Raw genomic sequence first — 24431 nt, 5'->3', positions numbered from 1 at the left:
TCGTAGTAACTTGTTGCATGAGCCAGTGGGGCGGGATTTAAATGTGCGTTAACGTGCGGGGGGTTTGGCTCCGGCTGGAGGAGGAAAAGTCGAGGGGACTGTGGGAGTCCCTGAGCGCGGCAGCGGGAGGTGAGGTCAGGCGTTTCCCCTTTGGCTGGCCCCTTGTTTAAATCCCAGCATTTCTGCAAGCAGCGAAAGGCGTATTACTCTTTTATCGGGGGGATATTAATCGTTCTTGTGGATGCACACGTACTTTTGAGCGAGGTTTGTGGTGGAAAAAGCGCACGAACAGTGGTCTATAGGAAAACCGTGATGGTGGACAATTCCAGTAGCAGCAAAACGCAAGTGGTGAGTTCCGTCCTGTTGGCACTGAGCCCTGTTGAATGTATTGATAAGCTACTGTAATATTTAATCGGCGAACCTCGAGCTTTAAACCCGCTTTTCTTCAATGTATCTTTAATAACATTACACCATCAACACGTTTACATTGATCAGTCGCATTTCGTGTGACTGATCGAGCTATAATGTATAGAAAATCCACATTGTACACGTCATGATTTCCAGATATTTCAGGTTGATGCAACTCGTGTTGATTATTCGTCCTTAAAGTGAAATTTTGCGCTCCGATGCCTTTGAAAAGTTAACCGTTGGATTTCAGCACAACGCGATAGTTTGTCGCGTAGTGCGTTCGTTCTCTCTTTTAATAGCTTAATTGTTTTTGGAACAGCGCCATACTCTCAGGCAGCCATGACTCGACTGCGATCCGACTGCTATCTTGTACAATCGACCCGCTTATCAAACTACCCGTTATTTCGATATAAAGTCACGTAGGAAATAAATCGAAATTGGCTAAATATTAATTATTTACCTAAATGTAAAGCGACACGCTGTTTTGGACCGGACATCCGGTCGTTCTGCTATCCAGACTGCTCGCCTCTTTTGGGGGGGTCAAAGGTAGGTTGGCCTGCGAGCAATGGAATGCAGGACCGTAATGTTTTTGTGGTATGTAAATATATTTTTATTCTAATGACGTGAATTTGATTCGCTCCGTCGCAAATGTACGGCGAATTTGTTTTTCTGGGTTGCTCGAGTGTTACGTTGCTACGTAACTTCACGCTACGTCACTTACTGACTCTGTTTGTTTGTATTGATACATTGTTATTATCTTACGCATGTCAGAGCAATTTCACTTCTTATCATCTTTAAAAATAGAGAAAATTGATTCTTGATCAAGCAAAACATTTTTGTGCACTTTATAGCCCAGCTTGTCTCAGGACAGCAGTCTGGCTGCGTTCTCCCAGGCGGCTTTTGGAAGTGCTGCTGGTGTCAAACTGGAAGCAGTAATGGAGCAGCTCCAGAGACAACAACAAGCTAAACTGGAGATGGAACGCAAAGAGAGACATCTCAGGGAAGCCCATATTCTGTACGCCCAGCAACTGGCGGCACAGCAAGCAATCATGGCCTCCGCCAGGGCCCAAGGCACCCCATTACCCCCTGATTTTTACAGTAAAAACTCCCGAGACAGAGCGCTAAAAGCCGGGCAGGGGCCACCAGCTGCCCGGGCTCCCATGAAAAGCAGCGCTGAGATGGAGGACGACGCGTCTGATGAGATGGACAGGGGAAGAGGGTCTGAAGGGGACGAAGAGGACGATGACGAAATGATGGATGGAGATGATGTCAGCGAAGATGAGGAAAGCGAAGGCTTGGAGTTCCTCCGGAAGCAAAGCCTCGCTCTTCAGCAAGCTGCCGTCGGAGTCCCTTCGTACCCGTACCAGGTCTACGCCGCCTCACCCTCTGCTGCTAAAAAACGTGCCCGCTCTCCGACCAACAAGGTGAAGGACGAACCAGAAGATTCCCTCAGCGATCAGCATTCGTTCAGCACGCCGAACGGATTGGGCGATTGGAACCTGGATGACTCATTTAAACAGGTTTGTGTCTACAATCTGGTATATATCTTTACGTTTGCATGTCGTTCATTTCAAAGGGTTTTTAGTAGGTCAGGCATTCTGTGCGCTGTGACTCAACTACACAGCCGCTCTTTTATGCGCCCACTCGACTTTATCACCATTGCTCTACAAAAGTTGCAATGCAGCATTTTTTCGTTCTGCTCTGAATGATTTGAAGAGCCCCGCATCATAAGATGAATTGTCAAGAGTCTTGAGAGTGCAAACTTTTTGTAAGGAAAAAAATATAAGAGTCATCTTTGGCTTTCAATTTTACGCTCTAAATGGAACAAGTCGTCCAGTTTTCGCACACACAAAAGAACTCCATGTTCTTAAAGTGCATGAAAGAAATGTCTTTCTGGTCATTGCATTATACTTCATTCAGGTTTTTTTAAGCTATTGTCCTACTCTTCCCCTATTATCAATAGTCTCCTGCTGTGAACCAAGCTGTACCCCCAGTCGTTGTTCTTTAGGTCTGTCAGTTAATTTTTCATCTTGTTCATCCGAAGTCTTTAGGGAATTCTGTTCTGACATAAGGCTTTTGTCCTTGAATATCCCTGAAGTGTGGCATTCTGGCAGGCCGCCCAACAGGAGTGCGCTTTCATTCTCTCATTCTTCCTGGCTTCTCACTTTCCTCTTTCGTTCCCCCGCTGCTGGCGTTCCTTGCGAACAAGCTCTTGGCAGTGTACTGTAATGCTGTGTTGGCCTGTGACCAGAGAGGCATGATGTCAAGTTGCAATACAAGCGCAGAAGTGTTACAGGCGCGTGCTGTGGGAGAGCCGTCCTGTCAGTTTTTACACGTGGGGATGTGACATGATTTAGTTCTTAACTGGACGCTTGTATATTTATAACGTCTAAATTAAAATTTATTGAAATTTTTTGCCTTGTATAGCGATTGCATAAGGCATACCGTACATGTGTCCCATGGTGTGACGTGGCAACATTTTGAAAACCAAACTGTCAATAATGTAGTATATTATATTATTAATATTTATGACATAAAATGGCATAAGAGATTTATCCAAAATGTTTGCTGTCTCACCATAGGACACATTTACGGTTTATTTGTCAACTACTCGTTTATAAATAGATGAGTGGTTATTTTTAACTAAATGGACATCACTGTATATCTTTCTAAGTGTTTTGGGTTTGTCGATGAATATTTAATCATTTTTGTTTATGTAACAATGCATGCTAATTTTCATCCAAATCATGTTTACTAAAATATTTTAATACATGAAAACTGACTCGTACAGGCTTCCATGATTATTTATATTTGACACAAACATTGAATAAACATTTTATTTTGGTTCCTTATGCACAAAAATGACACCAACTCTATTCAACGAGGCCATTAAACCCACAACGTTGCTTCATTACCATCATTCAAATTATTCCAAAAGTATTTTGCACATCGCCATGTCCTACCATTACTAAATCAATTCATGATTTCCTCATTTTATTTGCTTATCTCGGTCACAGGGAGATTAATCCTTGCTTCCGAAGATTCTAGCGTGACGTCTCAATGGATTTAATGTATAGTGAGACATTTCCCAGTAGTGCTGTCATCCATTTTAGCGGCCCCCGTTCTGAGCTCTTTGTTTGCTCAGCTGCGCCTGAATGATCGATCAATCAGGGAAAAATGGATTGCTCTAATTTCATACGCTTGCTCTTACGGCTTCCTCCAGCCCTTAATATTTGCATGCTTTCAATCAAAGTCCATTTGCTCTACTTTATTATACGCCGATAAATAACTCTGTAACATATCCTAACCCCAAAGCGCCATTTTAGAGCGGTGTCATAAGGCGTTTTAATTTGAAAGTGTAGCTATATCTTTGCTGCTGTGATGTTGTTTTTCTATGTTTTGGTGCACAACATTCAGCATGTTTGATGGGAGTCACTATCAATAAAACGTTCAAAGCCGTTTTATTTTAGGTAGGTGAGTAACAACAAGCACACAGCCGTTAAATGATGATGAAGACGGTTGGCCAGGCTATGTTGACAGGAGAGCTGTGATGTTTTCATCACACCCATGTCATTATACATGTACATCTATTTATAGAGGGTAGAGGTACAAGGGATTATAAACCACTTTTCAAATATAGGCTTGTCCACATGTATAGGAAACAAAAGAAAAATGATTGCTTTGAAATGGGTGCCGGTTGGATTTTATTACAGAGCAGTAAAAATTCTGTGAATAAGCTTCACTGAGTCACTTTATACAACACAATGGAGCCCATGACAGACATAAAACCTTTACACAACAAGTTTGGTGCATTGGCATAAATCACTTTTTTGTGTTGTATCTGCATGTCAAACTATGAATGGTATCAAATAAGTTGATCAAAGTGATACTTCATCCAAAAGGAAAATTCTGTCATTATATACTTGCCTTCGAGTATAAATGTCTCTGTTCTGATGAACACCGAAAAAGATAATTGGTAGAATGCTTATAACCAGACAGATTTTCCCCCATTGATTCCCATAGTAGGAAAAATTACGGGCAAAATCTCTCTTGTTATAAGAATTCTTCCAAATATCTTTCTCTCTGTTCATCAGAAGTCTTAGGTTTTTATTTCGTTTTAGTCTTTTACTTTTGAATACTAAATAACAACCTCAATGCAAAATGACACAGAGGCCTCTTCAATAAAATGGTTTTAGAGCTGGAGGGGCCCGTTCTTTCTCTCCCCCCTGTTGTGTGCCACCCATCTTTATTTCTGTCCTTTAGTATTTAATGATGCTCACTGTGGTAACAGTATCAGATTGCAGGGTGGGGGGGATGTGAAGAGACAAGTTTGATAGCACTGACTTTACAAAAGAGAACAGATGCCCCAAATGGCATTCTCAAATGAGTGTGGGGGTTGGCTTTTTGAAGCTTTTCACACTTTAACGGATAAGCCTCAGTCAGCTAGTAAACACCTTTGGTAAAAGCACAATGGTCGCACGTGAAGACGGTGGAAGTGCTTGTCCGTAATCTTAGCAAACAGGAGAATTAATTGGCAGTTTGTGGATGAGGGAGGTTTGTTTTGAATCTCCGAGGGGATAGACATTCAGACCTGGTTTGGTAGTGAGGTGTAGATTAAGTTTTATTTAATTTGTTATATAATTTTTACAATGTTTTATTATTTCTTTTGCTCGAAATGTTCAACGTTGAATTGAGGTAATGAGGTTATCAAACGGCCGCCATTTTACTTTTCATAACCAAAACAAGTCCCTATTTCGCAGTAGCTTACACGGTGCCCTTTTTTTGGTAGCTTGGCATGCCAATCTGCCATGATTAATGGAGTTTTAATCGGGCTCAGTTGACGCTGGAGTGCATGTGCCTTGAGTTATGGCCAACGGTAGTTAGCTTCCCATTTGGAGAGTATGATCCGGCCATATCAAAGGCATCAGGTCAATAAGAACACCCCCTCACTTCTTTCTTCGATTCTACATTTGTCAGAATCCAAATTTATGACCCCAATTAGCAAAACTCACCAAGCACCAGTTTATTATTTTAGGGGCCAGATATTCCCTTGGATATTATTCCAGGGCCTTCTTTGAGTAAGAAGAGTAATTGTGATTTTGCTACTCGACTCCAGTGTGACATGCGTTTATTAAAAAGAACCGTTGGTCTGTATTTTGTCTCCTTGTGGTTGCTATTGCAGGAACGTTGTGTAGGAGTAAACAAAACAACAATGGCTGATCAGCCTAATTCGATCGTACGTGTGCCTACCCACCCCCCTCCAAAATTGTGCGTTATTTTTTTAAGCACTGGAGGAACAACAGGTTTTCTTGCATGCTTGCTTTGTCTTGTTTGTCGAACTCTGTTGCATTATTAAACCGTCAATGTCACCTTGGCGACGTTCAATCCTGTTCTGGATGCCAACTCTGCTGATAGCGATCAATGCTTATTATATGAGGGTTCGCCGTCGGAATGATTTTCCATATAAATTATCAATGACCTGACAACCTCACGCTTCTGCGGGCATCTGGTATACGTTAACAGTACACCGTAGCTTATTTCCTGTGCGTCTCACGGTTTCTAGAGCCTGACAGGTAGCGTATACCCTTATAAGGCCCGGCAGACCTGGTAAGCTTCGGTGGTCCATCCTGATGGAGACGTTTCATTGGGTATTACAGTTAGACAGCTCTCCTGGGCCCTATGATGATGTGATCGCTGGCGTCAGCTCAAAGTGCAGCCATCTGTGAGATAGATCAGTGGCTATTCAATTAGCACGGCCTTTGTGCTTTGCTTTTAGGAATATCATATCAACAACCGGGTGTCGTGATAAAAACGGGGCTTATTTGAACTGCGCAGCCAACTGTCAAACATGGATGTTTTATAGCCCTGTTTTGCTGCTTCGTCGCCCCTCCCGTTTTCTGAAGTATAGTGTGAACTATTTGCTTGGGTGGTAACTCGAACCCTTCAATAGAAGGCATTTGATAGTAAAAATCTTTAAGGGCCAGAGGCAAGAATGCAAAGTTGGTGAGGGGTTGGCGTCTACGTCTAGCTTGTCCAGCCCCACCCAGAGGAAACATTCCAAGAGGAATTAAGAGTTTATTTTCTTCAAATGGTGAGACTTTCCATTAGGGGCCTGTCCATAAAGGGAGAATAGAGGGCATGTCTTATTTGGAGTCATATGATTTGTGGCCTTTTCTAGTCCATTTCAACAAATGTAACAGAAGTAAGTAATGGAGGGGTAATAGTAATCAACCAGAAAGGTATATGGGGATTGGGGTGAAGGGGGTCTTGTTTGTCCGTCCATTTCCTTTCACTCTTAACAAGTAGAATGTTAATCCCCTCTGAAACCTGTCCCGACTCGCTGAAGATTTTCACCTTTCTTCACTTTACCGAAAGCAGCTTAGCTTTATCACATAGTATCTATTTATCAGTGTCACTACAATGTGGAATTTCAAACGTGCCTTTCAGGAGAGATGGGTTTGAGCAGCGCATTCCCACCCATTTTAAAGTGGTTTTAGGCCGTAAAAGTGTTTAACAAAACCAGTCTAACAAATTTGAAAAGTTACCAGTGTGGTTTGAGGAATTTGCCATCTGATTCTTTGTGTTGCTATTACATTTTTTTGAGCTTAAGTCAACACAATCTGTTTATATACATGAAAGCTTAAGGCTAGTCCCAGACTAAAATAAATGTGTGTCGCGTCTCAACTCAATATAACTCGCACAGAAATATCTTAAAATGTATCTGTGCCATTGTTTTGTCTCAAGATGCACACCAGTAATGTCTTCTTCTAAGGTATTTTTATAAAAAGCGACACAAATCTCTTAAGTAGATGCTCATGTAAAATGGGAATCTTTAACACATTCTTCAGCAATCGGTTTGTCCCTGAGACTGATGTGGGACCGTGGTGAACCTGCGTGGACTTAGATGTTCACACCTGTGTCCATTTGTTTGAAAGACAATCTGTTTTCTCATGTAGCACCCAGATAATGGAGGTGGACATAGCCTCGGGGCTTGCAGGATGTTCAAGGACTGGGGCAAGCAGTTACAGGCCCTGGTTTGAACCTTTTGTCTTCGTTTCGGCTCTTCTCAACTATGTGTCATTTGTATTGTTCAAAGGGCAACATCACCAGAACCTAATAAAGGTACTTTGGGTTTCTCCCCTCCTTCTTTGTAGTAAACTTTACTTTTAGTTTTCTCGCCTTTGTAGAGACTGCAATTGTACTTTTTTGTACTTCAACATTAACCTCCAAGTTTCCGTTCTGAATGACTAGTGGCTACCCTCACAACTTAAAATATCACTTAGCGTAGTGGGACATTCTGTCATGCGCTGCTTTTAATGGATCCATTACAAATTCCCAGGGATAAAATTCCACCCCCCCCAACGGCTCTATTGCTCATGGCACAGCAAGGAGCCGAATAAGTGAAATAAATGATACCGTGAGTCTTGGCAGTCGAGGCCCAATTATGCAATATGGATTAAACATTTCTGACCCTCCCCCGCAGCGCTTTTCCGATGCCGCTGCCCACGGGGTGGCTGTGTGGAGCCCGCACATAGATTCTCTTATTCAAGTTCCATTGGTCTATTCTGTCATGTTTTTTTTTCTTTTAATGGTTATTGTAAAGCATTAGAGGATTAAACTACTAATAAATGTGCCTGTGGTGAGGGTCTTAAAAGGCAAAATTGTCTCGCACGGCATGGTCTCTAACTTATCAAAATGCAATTACTGCCCGTTCCTATCAGCACACTGGTATATTTACATTAACACCCGGTGGTATCTGTTTGATAGAGAGAAGTTTACTGTTTAATCTTACTTGAAGAATCTCATCTAGGTGTTGAAGGCCGTTGGAATAAATCTAACCTTTTTTGCATTAGTGCCTGTTGATGTAGTGTCTCTCAATAGTGGATTGTATTCACATTAATCAGCAAAGTCCCAGTTGGGTGAGTTTGGAGTTCTTCATATCTAGCAGATTCATGCTGTGTGGTCTCTGTGTCTATGTGGAAATCACAACAAACCAGCAATGTCTTGCTTCATTTACATTGTCATTTAGCAGACTCCTTCATCTGAAGAGATTTAGAAATAAGAGCATTTAAAGGGGTAGTCCACCTAAAAATAAAAATGTTCCCTTATGTTGTTCAAAACCTGTTTTTGACTCTTTGGTCTGTGGAACACAAAATGAGATATTTTGAGAAATGTATCGGTGGTTTTGTGTTCAATTTTCAATGAAAGTCAATAGAGATATTTGATAACCAACATTCTTGAAAATATCTTCTTTTGTGTTCTGCAGAACGAAAGAAATACATAAGTTCATAATGACACGAGGGTGAGTTAAATGGATATTCATCCAAAAATGAAGATTCTGTCATCATTTACTCGCCATCAGATTGTTCCAACCTGTACAAATTTCTTTGTTCTTCTGAACACGCAGGAAGATATCTGGAAGACTGTCAAATCTCATAACCCATTGACTCCTATAGTATTTATTTTACCATGGCAGTACATGGTGGGTGAGTTGAGATCTGACATTCTTCCAAATTCATTCCTGCGTGTTCAGAAGAAAATAATCTTTTATTTTTGGGTGACCTATCGATTTTTTTTATTGATGAAAAAAAACCTTCAGTAAAAAACGTAATGTAGCAATTTTGTGAGTTATTGAAGTAACCGTAAACGTCCAGCCTGAACTGAGGTTGTGAAACTTTGGGGTTTGTCCCTTTAACCCAAGTAATTATTTGAGATCTTTAGAAGCTGGTCAACACCATGTGTTTGGCCATTCCGCCCAAGTAATTATTTGCTAGCATACTGGTTTCTGTTGAATTAATATGGGGGAAGGGCCTTTCATTTCCTTTGGGTGACCCAGATGGTGATCTGTTTCCTTTTCTCAGCTAATTTGGCCACTAGCCAATCAGTTCTCCTATAATATGATTAGTGAGGCCAAAGCCTGACCTATAAGCCTGATAACAGCTTGCACAAATGTCTTTGATTCAAGACGATGTCTCACGTTGCATGTGTAGATGTAATGTTTAATAGAAATTGGCTTATTTTCCGATCCTTGTACGGAGGGACCTCAAGGTTGTACAGTAGATGTTCATTGGTGCATTTGCTTGGGAAAATACTGTCCCAGTCTCCCACATCACAATGCCACACAGCATGCATGCCCACCACAGTTGATCCCCTGCCGGGTTCCCTCTCCCGGGCCCAGCTGGTGTGTGTTTGCTGTAAACGTGAAGAGGGCAAGTCTGTAAACCGCTCTCTCCCCCAGCTGTGATTCACTTAGCATATTAAAGAGTAGGACGGTGTAAAACTGCTTTATTGCCACTCTGCCTTTTCCTTTCAGTCTCTGTGTAAATGAATACTGGAGCCTTGGTGGATAACCTGTAATCAAACACAGTGCATGTGCACAGGGGGACTATTAGATTTTATAACTGTTTTGTGGTCACAGCCTCTGGGTAACGATGGGTGACATGGGGCTAAAACTAATTGGCCCCGAGCGGATGAGCTGAAAAGATTGGATTGACGTTAATACTGATGTTTGCCTACTGTACGTTTATTGCTCGCTGGTTTCTGCTGTCTTGGGTTATTCGTCGGGCACATGTTTTTTCTTGGAAAAATTTGCAGTACTAGTCTTGGTTGTCAACAAAACTTAACCACATGTTAAGTTTTTTTCTTGTATGTACTTTAGACTTAGGTCTTATAGAAATAGAGGGTGTCGCCAATGCTAACGTATCATAATGTTTATGCTACGCCGTATAGCTTTGTTTCAAGTAGGGCTGTGACGGTGGCAGTTTTTTACCACCGCTGTGGCAATGGACGAATTATGGTGGTTGGGAAGTTTATGTTATATTTGTGTGTAGCAACCACATGACTAGTGGAAGAGAAATGTAGACCTTATTTAAATACTTTTTGAAATATGATATCTGAAATAAATGAGGATGAAACATCCGTCCATGTTTAATGCACAAAACCACCAGCGAAAGGCACACAGCAATAACATTTAAATAAACATCAGTAAATAATGAAAAGTTAAATAATGTAAGAAAGTTAAATATTAAATAAAAAAGCTCTTGTTGCTGTGACAACTTCAGTCAGTCGTTTATTAACCCTTACGGTCCTTAATAATTCCATTTGAATCAAACAGTTTAAACCTACCTAGTAACTTTTTTATGGCAATCTGAGTATGAAAGCTGTTTCCAATGTTGGCATTGTGCAGATTAAGATGTATACAGCTGCACTAAATGCGCGTTCACACGATGTGCTCGGAGCGCAAATGAATAGATGACTAGCAAACGCTGCACGCGCTCCGCCACCATGCAAACGGCCGTAGCCGGTTTTGATTTTATGTATCTGTTCATTTCACGAAATCCACTGCAGAACCTGCTGAATAAGCTGGGTTTTGCCATGAAGGCCCTTGATCGAACGTACCAACGTAAACGCATGCCAATAATTTCTGTGTTAATGTAAAATCCTTTAAATAGAAACACCCACAACTGATTGGCTACATACACCAATCCTTTATTACACTTATATTTGTCACAGTAATGTGCACTACCACCGGAGGCAGTTCTCCACACCATCACAGCCCTAGTTTCAAGATGAAACAACGTCACATCCTATTCAAAAATGTTCTTCTTGAAGGTTTTTTCTAGCTATAGAATAAATATGGCATGAACATTGAATTTTCAACAGTTTATCCAAAATATTTGTCTCATTATGTAACACAAAATACTTCTTTTTAGGGTGAAAATGTTTTTTATACAGTATTGTGTGGTAAAATATTAACCTCAAGCTAGGTTATGGCTTAATTCTCTGTTAGCAACTATTAGCATAACCTTTTGAATGTGTCATTGATAGCACTGCTTTCCCTGTAGCGACTGTCTACGTATTTTCTGTCCTGTAACTGCTCTGCTTACCCCGCCAACAGCTCATTGGCTTTATACCCCCTCGTATTAGCGCTAAGAAGCCCCTTGGAGTTCAAAGGTTGGCGTTAAAGGAGGCTATCCTGACAGAGAGACAAGAACCCGTTTTACTCCCGACACCCAATAACTCACTTTCTAGTCTGGTCTTTTAAACATTGGCTCCCAACGCCATCCCTCCCCCATGACTTTTTGTGCTAATTGTCTCTTTTTCTTATAGAATGGGAATTCAAGTTGGAACGAGGAAGGAGATGGAGGAAGAAGCCGAGGGGAAGCCTCCAGAGACTTTGCCAAGGTAAACATTGGATCTGAGTCCCAGCTGTTTAATCTTTACACATTTTGTCAGTGACACGCTAACATAGTTCTGCTGGTTTGCCTTACTGTATAGACATTTATGGGCTCGTTCACAAATTCAAGACCGTTTTTACATTTTGTTTCTTTGTAGGTTTGTAAATTGCACTGCAAGTAATAACTGTATTCAGTTTATTTGCCTTTTTTTTCGAGCTCATTTACAAATTCAAGACGGTTTTTAGATTTTGTTGCTTTCTAGGTTTGTAAATTGCACTGCAATTAATTACTTTCTTCAGTTTATTTGTCTTGTTTTCATGTAAAAGTGTTTAAGCATCATTAAAACAAAGTGAAATTAATATTTAATTTCTAATTATTATTCATAAAATCTAAGACAACAATGAAAAAAAGAATAATAAACCTAAAGCAATGTCATTTATTAATATATTATTATTTTATAACTCAAATAATCAAATTAAATTAAAGAATGAACTGATTAAGTAACTTTGGTTTTAGAAAGATTTTAGTCACTATAAATATGCCTATATATATATATATATATATATATATATAAAGTATATAGTTATATAAAGTTGTTATTTATTTTTGGTAAATTATATTGTCCTTGTTTAAGCATAAATTATAGAACTATTTGTTAATTATGGATATAAGATATACTCTCAGAAAAACAAATCGTGCTTATTCATTATTCAATATCTAAGCAAAACTGTTTAATGTATATGTTTTTTGTTACCAGTTCCGTCTAATCTAATTATTTAACAGGATTTCTCTTTAAAACATTTAATATTTGATGAAGGTTAACGTCTTGGCGATTACGATAAATTTTCGATTAATTGCACAGCCCTAATTTTTTGTTAGTTCATTGACAAAATATTAAATGCTAAGATGCTTTGGATAGAAGTCTTTGCTGTAAATGTATAGCATTTTCTGTAAGGACATTTACAGTATTGATATTTTTTAGCTTTATGAACTGGACAATGACCCAAAACGGAAGGAGTTCCTCGATGACCTTTTTGCGTACATGCAGAAACGAGGTAAGACTGCCATTTACACTAAAGTTATTCAGAGGTGACGTGCGTAATATCTAACACGCCAATGAAATTAGCTGAGATTGGCTCAACCCAAGATGTGAGTTTGGGGCGAGGCTTTCTGTTTGTTCAGTAGATGAAGAGAGCTGTTGAAACTTGTTTGGAAACAGTCATTATTTTCACAATTTCGTCAGGTGCAGACGCTCATCCCATTTAACGTTACCCTCAACAAAATATTTTAGGAATTGTCCAGCGACCTACATCTTGAACTAGCATATCCACACATAATTCAAATCCACTGTTTGGTGGCTAGCGATTCCAATCGGACACCTAAACCTAGCATGGATCCAGCCCCCTTGGCTAAGTGGAATCATATGTCCTCGGTTTCAGATTAGCACACTGTGACAGAAAGATGTGCCTGACGCCGTCATCCGACTAAGACTAAGCCTTCAGCGGCACAGTTTGACAGGGCTATTAACCCTTTAGCATGGGTTTAAACTCAACCAGATGGAGAGCTGTTTGTATTGGTCTTCCATCAAACCCCCCATACCACCTACTAGCGTGTGTAAGTGGGGTTGTCAGCTGAGACTTCATAATGGGCCGGGGGAGGGAGAAAAGTGTGATCTTGCCAAATGTCCATCATGGAGGTCCTCTACCATCAGTCAAAAAAACATCATTAATCATGGTGGTGTGTGAAATGACTTCTGTATGCACGGATCGAGTCGGGTTTATAATAGAACGGGGCACGTGTTATTTAAAGGTGTCCGTCCTGAAAGTGTTTGACTGTAGTGAACTAAGACACATCAGTCTGGGGCTGGTTTCTTTTTTTTAAAGTCATTTTGCATTCTGAAATTTCAAGATCTATTTTAAGCAGGAATTAAGTAGTTTGTTTTGCACAGATTACAAGATGTATTTGTGTTGTCTGGTCTGAGGGACTCTGGTTGCGGATTATCAGTGACTTTTAGATTGATAATATCTCTCATTTACAATCTGACCAGATGGAGGATCAGGTTGATGTATGTGTCTGTTTTTGTATCTGTTGATGCTTTGAACTAGTGTCAGAAATTCACTTTTTTAATAAGGGGGCCCTGGAAATAAATGGGGACTTGTCTCTGGCCATGTAAAGTCTAGCTAAAGGGTGTCGTCACTTTGGGTAAAAAGTCTTGAATCGGTAAATTTAATTGCGGTTGTTATAGGTTTGTTTTCGGTTTTCAGCTTTTATATTTATATTTGTAGATAAAAAAATAACTGCATTATTTTCTTTATATAAAGCTATGCAAGTTACATTTTTCTTTCAATTTATTTATTATTTAATTAATACATTTTGGACCCTCGATTTGTTTAGTTTTAGGTTTAACAATTAATATTAAGGCTGACATTTTATTTTATTAAGATTTATTAATCGCTTTATAGTAAACTTTTATAATCATAAACAGAAACCTTACAAAGGTAGCTATCACCCAATAATGCTTTTTAAACATTGTCTAACTCGCATTTTAGATTTCTTAGCTCTTCTGTGTCTTGCACAGAATATTAAGAAATGTCAAAACACATACAAAATCTGACAGCATATATGATATGCTACATTATTTGATCAACCAAAGACTGTTGGTGGCCTTTTCCCCCCAAGGTTTCCCAAAAAACTTTAACTTGACACACCCATGGAATATTTTTATGCTTTGATCCTTTTAACTTTAAACACACGCCTATAAAAATTGGCCTCTGCCCCTTGTGTATTGTCCACATCAGAGCCGCCTGAAACTTGATAAGATGGGAGGGGGACAGGAGCTGTGTCTGCAGGGGAGGTTTGTCAGGGATTTTCTGTGTGTGCGTGTTGATTGGAGGGGGGGACATGTTGCTCGGGGCCTGGGGGGATCAGATAGAGGGTGGGTGAGGTGGATTAAGGGGCCCCATGTCCTTCTGCTGAAGATTAATGAGACCCTAAAACTCAGGGCCCCACCTTTGATATTAGAAGAATGACAGACAGTAGGAAAGCAAAGACAATGAGGCAACTGGTGAATAAAAGTGCGGTGTAAAGTGAAGAGGGTGAAGGGGATTGTGTGGATGAGAAAATGATGACAAGATGAGTGCAAAAACAGAAGAGAGTGTATTTTACTCTTATAAAACATTTTATAGGAATGCTGAAGACCACGCTATGTCCATATTTTACACAACCACATGTTGAAACCCAGTATTTTTCAAAACCCAATGTTGATTTAAATATACCTAGAAAATGTACATATTATACCTAAGAGCTGCAAACAGCCCAGTAATCCATAAACTAGTACATTTTGTCTAACAATGTTTAACATGTTCTAAATCAATAATAAATATAATAGAAAGCAATGTATTAAATGCATGAGCTTTGATGTTCTGGTTAAACTAGTGATGAATTTCAAATTCACATTGCAATTCTCTAAAACTACTATGCAATTGCTTGATTTGTAAAGCAGGTCAGCTCTAAAAGGCATGCGAACCCTGATGTGTCCGGCGTTTAAATTTATCGCAGACATATGGAACAGCTGCATTGAAATTGCACCTCAGTTAGTCGTCGTCAGCAGGGAGGAGTTTATATGCGTGCATGGCCTGTATTGTGTGAGTTCATATGAAGTGTGGCACATCCTGTTTGGAGCATTTGTCTTCTCACTCCTGAGTTCTTCTCAAGCATGTTTATGACATCCTGGTTGCTTCCCATCCTTTGGGGTTTGAAGTGGGCAGCTTCTTTCCCACCCGAGCGCCCCTGTCGTTTTATGACCACCGAAAGCACATTTATCTCAGAAGGCAGGGAAGATCCACCAAAAAAACTCTTTCCTTATCCTTTACTTTTTATGTCAATGTGCACTGTCCCCCAGAGGACAGAAGCCTTGCATGTAGCCCGTAATTTGCTTTTATTGCTCTGTGCTACAGAAATGTGGCTCTTTTTTAAAGCAGTAAAAATGTTTAATGTTTATCAAATGCACTATATCAAACTCATCAGCAAATTTCTACCATTAAATCCATTTGAATTATGACCCAGTTGCTTGTTGGCTAGATTGATGGATTTGATTTGCTTGTGTCGAAAGCATAAATTCTTTAGACAGCTGTTATCTGTACGTGTGATAAAACAATTTTTGTGCTGAATGTCATTTTGTTGAAATGGTCCTCCATGAAATTAAAGTTAAACTAATGGTTATTAATAGAGGGAATGTTAAGAAGCATGTATTTAAAACAAGTGGCTTTATACGTGTAATTCTTCTTTAACCCACTTGAAATTAGCTCAAATGGACCAGTGTGGCTAAATGTGCACACATGCAGGAGTGTTGCGGCGTAGAATTTGAGGGTCGAAGGAAACATGAATATTTTATACAGAATGGAAAGTGCTTATTACCCAAGTAAAATGAAAAATGACTCTTTGGCTCCCTGTTGGTCATGATTTTATCGTGGTCAGGGGAATGTTGTGGATGAGCATTTGGCTGAATCAGTCAAAATCTGTACAGAACGTCCAGGTCGTATTTCATCAATTAAAAGCAAAAAAGGAATAATATTTTGCTTTGAGAAAGTGTTTGTTATTTTAACAATTTAGCTGATTGCCCCCATTACTTAAATACAGAATAATATTGAAGTGTAACTTCTGCCATTTTCAACCCAATTTGTATTATTTCAGTACCTGTAGAATTTAAGCCACAAACTGAACAATACTATGGATTCTGTTGTTCTGAGATAGATCGCTTTGTTTGTGTACTTCAAAGCAATCGCATCGTAATGATGAAAGCTTGTTCTGGTGCACATGGTAAAGTGCCGTGTGAGCACAGGCCAGCTGGGGAGTGGGGAGGGGCGACAATCGTGCTTGGGCACAGTTGACAGCAACCGGGCTAAATTGTACTTAATTTAGTATATTTGATATATTTAAGAAATATTCACATGTATGTATTTCTATTTACCAATAATTTAAAGTGTATATAAATGTTTATTCGTTTTAATATATTAATATTATTCTTAAATATATGCATGTATGTTTATGTTTATATAAATACAAAATTACAGTGCACAGACATTTATTATGTTCACACAAGCTTTTATTCTGGATGCGATTAATCGCTTGACAGCCCTAATAAAAGGATTGCCCTGATTGACAGCACAGTATTTAATCATTTAATATTATAGTTTTCTTCCATTTTCTGAAAAACAGTGAATTTGGACATCTTAAGGTGTAGGAAGGTCTGCGTTGATTTGAAAATGATTTTTTTTTACTGTGTCTCTGTGTTACTTGGACAATAAATTAATGTTTGTTTGTCAGTAAAACATGTTGTCTGGCACGCCACAAGCTTTCAAAAGCAGATGATGCGTTTTACAACTTTTTTGTGCCAGTACCAGTAAAAGATCAACATTTTACTGAACGGTTGTTTACATCTATTACTGACCTAAGCAGTAAAGTCAAATAAGAGTTTGTAATAAGAGTTTGTTCAAATAAATCTGCTTAGAATAAAAATGTCAATGCAGAAAATCATAAATATAACCAACTTTGTTGTAGCTTTAAGAGTTTAACAAACACAAAACATTTAGCCACATAACATCATCCAGGGTCTTTTATCAGATGTCAGACCGTGCACTTCCTGTATGCCCCCTCACTTCCTCTTACAGTAAGAATGGCAGTCATTGTTTAGAGCTGTGGGAGGAATTTCCTCACCAGCGTCTGGTGTTCCAGGGTGCCCTGTTGCTTTATTACAGAACTGCAGCCTCTTGATGTGGGCAGCTGTTTCCTCTATATTAAGGCCAGTACTGAGATTCACTGGCCTGTTTTTGAGCTCAAAAATGGGGAGGGGGAAATTAGATGCTGTGTGTTAACACAATTTTCACCTTTATGCAAATAGGAATTATTTTTCTCTTTCTTAATAGAGACACAAACTCAAGTCATCACAATCTAAACATTAATGACCGAACATGACTGCATTGTATTATTTTATAAAAGTTGATCTGCTGCTGCTTGAACGATAAGATGTGTCAAAGCCTTTAATGCCAGTAATGGTTCCATCCAATTCTGGAAGTGAATGCAGAACTAGCGTGCTTTAGTTCACGCATTTGTTATGTACTCGTTGAACTTTGACTCTTTAATAGGCACCTTCGTAATTCACTCTTGCACATTCATTTGCCATCTTTTGTTTAACTTAGTTATTTTTCTCCACCACGCTTCGAGTTTATACCACATCAAACCGTTTGCTTTTATTTCATCAACCCCATCCGATTCGAGACGTTTCTCAAGATCGAAGACGACATGATATCAATTAGAAGAGCATTGCTTCAACATTAAGGCGAAGCACGGCCCGCATCAATCAATAATGAACCCTCTTTAGAGGGAAATGGCTTCAAATGACTTTTCCACCCTTTGAGTTTCAGCTAAATTGGTTTTACAGTCATTGAGCGTGTCACAAGGTCATACGCGAAACGCCGCAACTCCACACTGCTTCCTGTGGACCTGTACCTGAATCTCTAGCTCGGTGACCCGGCCCTAACCTTGCGCTTGAATCCGAGGGGCAATTGTTTGATAAATGAGTAATGTCATTTCCAGCATTAAATAACTACTTTTCAAAGAGAGACCTTGCTCTCGTCTCTCCAGGGGGTGCTGGACCTTGTTTTGGAGGCCTGGGTTTCTAAATTACTGCGGGTTGTCTCGGTAAATGACGACTTTATGGTTGCAACCCCTTAAACTCTTGCTGTAAAGCTAAACTAAAATGAATCCTTATATTTATATCGAGTATAGCTTGAATTCTAACATTCGCTCAACCTTGGAACATAGTTGCTGTTGTACATTTGTGGATTATAGATTTATCCCCTCCCCCTGGAAAAGTCACATACAGGTTTATACATGTGAGGGAATAAATACAGAATAAACTCTGGTTCCCATCTGTGCGTGTAAATCCATGAGAATGAAGTGGCCAAATTATAGTATAATCCTAACCTCATGTCACCAGGACTATTTACCCCCCATATGCAAGCACACACAGATCTACACATATACACATTAATTGGTTTTATTCCAGCATAGGCCTAGTGCGTGGGGGGAGGTATGGGAATTATGGGGGCTCAAAGCCCTTCCCCTGCTGTTCAATACAAACTGTCGTAACTGCGCTAATAGAGAACGAACGTGTGTGGTTTTAGTGGCCACAATCCCTCTAAATGAGCTCCATCTCACTGGCCTATCAACACACAGACTCGCATAGCTACCCGCAGATTAAAAACTCAGTCGCTCAATCCTTGTTCTGCTGGGTGGGGTGATCAAAACTGACGCATTGCACTTTTAATGCAGCAGATTGACTGGAATTGCCTGTAGTTAAATTATGCTCCTAATCAATATAGAGTTATGCAGATGAAATGGGGTTTGTTTCACATGATCCGTCATGCACAGAAGCTCACCTGCTCCTTTACGTCATGTCTCTTTCAGGTACACCTGTCAATCGGATCCCCATCATGGCCAAGCAGGTGCTGGATCTGTACATGCTGTATAAACTGGTGACTGAGAAGGGAGGTCTGGTGGAAGTGATAAACAAGAAGATCTGGAGAGAGATCACCAAAGGCCTGAATTTACCCACCTCAATCACCAGTGCCGCTTTCACGCTCCGCACACAGTAAGTGCTTCACACATCTCCCATAGCTATTGAAAATCTAAAACGTAATTTTAGGAATACACTGTTAAAACGATTACATATATTGTTAAATATCCTGATTTATACAGTAAATAGACATTAAACGGCATGATTCTGTCATCAATTATTAACCCTGTAGTTGTTGCAGACATGAATACATTTCTTTGTTCGGTTGAATACAAAGCGAGATCTTTTGGAATAATGTTAGCAACCAACAGTTCTGAAGCATTAGTGCTATAGTAGGATAACAAATTTAGTAATTTTGGGGTTCTGTTGAACACAAAAGAAGATATTTTGAGGAATGTAGGAAAACAAACAGGTCCGGGGCACTTTTGACTACAATTTAAATGTTTCCTACTATGGCTGTCAATGGTCCTTCAGAACTGTTGGTTGTTTAAATTGTTCGGTTGAACACAAAGAGAGATATTTTGGAATAAAGAAATGTATACATGTTTCGAACAACTAGAGAGTAAGTAATTCATGATAGGATTTACATTTTTGGGGGTAGTATCCGTTTAACCAACTATAGGTTATTAGTATTGGATGGTTATTGAAAAACTGTGTTAGTTAAACTTTAAATGTCTCTGTTTCTAAAGTGACATTTTACTGTGTCTTAGGTATATGAAGTATCTGTATCCCTATGAATGTGAGAAGAAGGGTCTGAGCTCCCCCGGAGAGCTTCAGGCAGCCATAGACAGTAACCGCAGAGAGGGCCGTCGTCCCGGCTACAGCAACAGCCTGTACCGCTTTTCTCCTTCTCCTAGTGCCTCAGCACCTCACCTTCTCTCCCCTCCCAAAATGCACCTACCTGCCACCGGTCACAATGGACTTCAAGCCACCCCTAGTCCAGGTCTGAAAAAAGCCACAGGTGTGTAATGATGTCACATCTCATTAACCTTTTGGTTAATTTTAACTATATCGAAACAGAGGTCAGCAAAAAACAAACTTAAATAATAATATAATAGTAATACTTAAATAATGCTTAATTTAAATAATTGTTCAAAAATTAGGTTAAGTATTCCATTCAGCAAAAAAGGCCAAAGTTGGGGCCTCCTTGGTGTGTTAAAGGGATGGTTTACCTGAAAATGTCATCATACTGTCATTCACTCACCCTCAGATCGTTCCAAACCTGTATAATGGCTTTGTTCTGCTAAACACTAGGACAGATATTTGGAAAAATGTCTGTCACTAAACAGGTCTCTGAGAGATATGAAAAATATATTGACTCTGTATTATACTGTATGTGGCTGCTTCAAATGGACAAAATACATTTACCTAAATCTTCGCACATGACACCTGCACAAAATATCATTGTGATGTGGAATAGAGGTGAATAGATGCAGAAAGGAAATGGCTGCAGGAAATGGAATACGTTTCCTGGCCTTGAGAGGCTGATTTGGGAAACTTAGGAGTGTGAAAGCCATTAAGAGGCTGTGTTTTCCTGAGAGGCCCTGCAGGCTGCTGTATCCTCAGAGGTCACTGGAATGTAATTGCATACACCAATCTGTAATACAGCTAACTGTGTTTGAAAAAATCTCCAGACTGTTGAAAAGTTTTCAGAAACATAGCACAAACATTTAGATAAGGTCACATGAAATCTTATTTATTCTGTTTACATTCCTAATACATTTTCCTGGTGTTATTGTGGGTGGTTTATCAGTGTGTGTTATTCTTAAGAATTCCTTGTGTTCCTGATCTTTCATCAAAATGTAATGACTTGTCCCACTTCGGAAACAGCGTTCCTTTGAGAACAAAATGTGAGTACAAAAACGATATATTCATAGGAAGAGGGTGTAGCTTAGGAAAGCAGCTTAACCTTGGCTATGGGCAAACGATAGCTTTAAGGATTTCTAGCCGATCTAATTCGGTACAAACTCAGTTTTTTCAGTTGTCGATTTGGGTTGAAATATTTATAGTTGCTGATACGATTTTACAATTAGACAATTGGTTAGATATTTGCAAATCCCAACGACAAACATAAAGGGTGACTGATAATATTTTATGCAAAAACAAATGGAGATATGAGGTTTTAGAAGGACAGTAGCGATATACAGATCCTGGTTTATTTTTCCCCAAAAAGTTACAGATTGCAGCTTTAAATTATAGTAGTATTAAACATAAGTTTATCCAAGTTTGTAACATGTTAAATTCATTTAAACCAATAAGCAACCTTCACAATCAGCTCAAAACTAGCCTGCATCGAGATGACTTTATTGAAAACAATCCTGGTGAATTTAGATTTTTTCCAGTTTTCAGATGAGGATCCTATCTGCACGGTGGTTTTAATATTTATGATTCAACCATATTGTGTGGTTTGACCAACAATACCGTATTCCTTAATGAATATTTAGAGGCTGAATATGACGGTCTTAATCGAAATGTCTTTTACTTGTTACCTCTCGCCAGTTCCAGAGGACGGCCCGGCCTCCATGTTGCCGGGGCGCCTGCCCCTGGCACTCGCTCTGAGTCATCAGCAGCAGCTGGCACGTGCTGCCACCCTTGAGCAACTGCGGGAGAGACTGGAGACGGGCATGGGTGTCGGGGCCTCTGGAGCAGCTGCGATGGAGGGACCCGAGAGAAAGATGGCGCGTCTGGCGGAGGAGCAGCAGAGGCTACTGCAGCAGGCTTTCCAACAAAACCTGCTAGCCATGGCATCGCAGGTGAATCCCGCTAATCTGCGGATGAACAACGCCAACATGCGCGGTGAGTGCGGGCAACTGAGAAAGGGAGCTGAGAAATGCGGGGGAAAACGTTATTTGTATTTACTTTGGCTGAATTTTTTTTTCAGAGGAGAAGCAAGACCTGTCTCTCAGCATTTCTTCGAATGGCTCGGCGAGCATTACTGTGTCCGTGGAGGTCAATGGGATTATTTACTCAGGTGTGTATTTGTGCACGTTGGCAAGTATTTCCAAGACACTTAACCCCAGGGACATTATCCCTCCAACTGCCCCAGATGTACTAACTTCACTTATAACTTTGTAGTAATATGCACGTTACATAACACTTTATATTAATTTATGCTGTTTCTTTGTACTCTACAGGATCCTTATACGCCCAAAAATCATCTGCAGGCATCCCCGCCTCTGTCGCAGCCATGTCCACAGGCCACACCTCCACCCTCAGCCCTGGCATCCCCTCATCCTCCTCTTCCTCAAGGGGTTCCGACTCTGTGGAGCAGGCCACAGGCGGGTCACCCTAAACCAAATCCCCCTACCAAACATCCAGTCAGTCCCACCCAACTTCAGTCTCCAGAGCGGCTGGCTTCCACCAGTTTAAGGCGCTCTGCCCTCTAGAGGCGGCTAAGAAAATCACCGGCTGCCTCTCGCACAAATCCAGGATGGAAAGGCCACACACGCTCACAAACTCCTCAGTCGTTTAACCTCGACACGGACCTCGCCTGCTCTTTTCTACATGATGTTTTCTCAGGACTCAGGTTTTTAGAGATGTTCGATTCAACGAAATACCTCAGCTGTCTTAATCCTAGTGCCGTCGCAAGTGCACACGCTCCGGGTTTCATGTCTTCTCACACCCGTGGTCATTTACTCGCAAAGATCTGCAAGGCAATCGTGGCGTGATCTAATCTACTTCTGCCAAAGTCACATTGTGAGGTTGGGGTTGACGGTTTTTATTTAGCTGTCTATTAATTCTTATTTAACGTTTGCTGAATTGACTTCCTCTGCAGTGAATTGAAAAGACTCAGGATCGGTTACCATATAATACTGCTGTGTTCTTCGTATTTTGATTGATTTTAATAACTCTCCACCATAAGAGTCAGTTTGGAAAAAAAAACCGGGTCACTTTTTTTTCTTTTCTATTTTAAAAATGTATTTACTTGATTTTATTGTTTTCTATTTCCGTTTTTAGTTTCTAGATACAGAAATATTAATATGATTTGAAAAAGAGTTTTGAGTTTGAAAGTGCATTAACACAGCTCAGAGGTTTTGTTGTTGTTATTATTTAGACAGATTTGGGTTGAAAGGTTTTTCTCTACCTCAGACACAAGTCAATGTATGGTTGCAAAGAAACCACGTGGACTGCTACGCTCGGCGTCACACAAGTCAATTATTTCTGTGCGTTTGGACGATCATGTACAGGCTCGTGAATAAGAGCCGGTTTATTGTACAATTCTTTCTCATAAGAGTATATTAAACCTACTTAAAACCAGGTCACGGAAAAGCAGGATAGCATTCAAATCGAAGGAGGATTGAATGTTTTTTCTTTTGTATTTTTAATCGTTAAACTTCAAATCTCACGTATCTTTCCATATTGGAAAGGAAGTTTCTCAGGAATTTCAGTTTTTTTTCTTTATCAATTTTAACTACAGAACCAAGAGTCTCACATCTGAAAGAAAAAACACTACGTAAGTCGGTCAGTGTGGGACTGAAATAGCTACCTCAGTCAGGATTTACCTTAGATGTAGTTTCAACTGCCTGCAGTACATCACACAATTACCTCAGAAAATACTGTTCACCTTTTTTTCTAATGCGAAGAAAATCTCAGGTAAGATTAGCAAAATACCTCAAAAATGTAAAGAGTAGAAGACAGAACAACATTAATTCAGACGTGTGAAATGAGACTTACAGTATCTCAGGTTCATGAAGTATTGATAATCGTCTGTCTTCCAGTACACTTCCAACAGATCTGGAGCAAGACGTCCGGTCGGGAAATATTCACGTACTTTGCCGGTTTAGTCTTGTCGACAATTAGCTTTACATTTTGCTGGTCATAATCCTGCGTTTACTTGACTCTGGAACCTGCTGGGATACAGACACCTGTAGTTTCTTCTGTATTCTTAATTCCTCAGATAACTGCATAGCTAAAAACCAAAGACCGTGTGTTTGTTATCCACTTTGATGACCTCACTGTACAGACACATGCAACTTTACATAATGAAATTAAAGTCTGATCTGATGCAACATTTTCGGTCTCATTGTGTGCTTTCTATATAGATAATTCTGTTCATTTTGTGTTAAACTGTCCCTTTAATGCATTGACCTTCATGTCATTTCAAACATGTTCTTTTGAAGAACAAAAGATATATTGACGAATGTTGGCAACCAAACATTGGGCATTGGGGGGGAATATGATGCAATTCATGATGTGAGACACCAAGAGGCAGTACAACTTTTCACAGTTTCAATCTTTTTTAATCTGATTTCACAGATCTGGCTCTGTGA

At 39.9% G+C, this 24431-nt stretch overlaps 1 protein-coding gene across 1 annotated transcript; it reads left to right on the top strand.

Annotated features, from left to right (window-relative positions):
- Positions 1-65: 65 nt before the first annotated feature.
- On the top strand, positions 66-24174 carry arid3b (AT-rich interactive domain 3B). The gene is made up of 9 exons (XM_079449893.1): positions 66-348; positions 1260-1928; positions 11518-11592; positions 12568-12640; positions 19053-19236; positions 19872-20122; positions 21661-21957; positions 22043-22132; positions 22296-24174. The coding sequence occupies exons 1-9, from the start codon at positions 313-315 to the stop codon at positions 22451-22453; spliced, it is 1833 nt and encodes a 610-aa protein (XP_079306019.1). The 5' UTR covers positions 66-312; the 3' UTR covers positions 22454-24174.
- The last annotated feature ends 257 nt before the right edge of the window (positions 24175-24431 follow it).

This window comes from Barbatula barbatula, assembly GCF_947034865.1.
Source record: "Barbatula barbatula genome assembly, chromosome: 25".
In the NCBI taxonomy this organism is placed as follows: domain Eukaryota; kingdom Metazoa; phylum Chordata; class Actinopteri; order Cypriniformes; family Nemacheilidae; genus Barbatula; species Barbatula barbatula.
The sequence above is the reverse complement of the archived record's forward strand: the minus strand, read 5'-3'. Positions and strand labels throughout refer to the sequence as shown.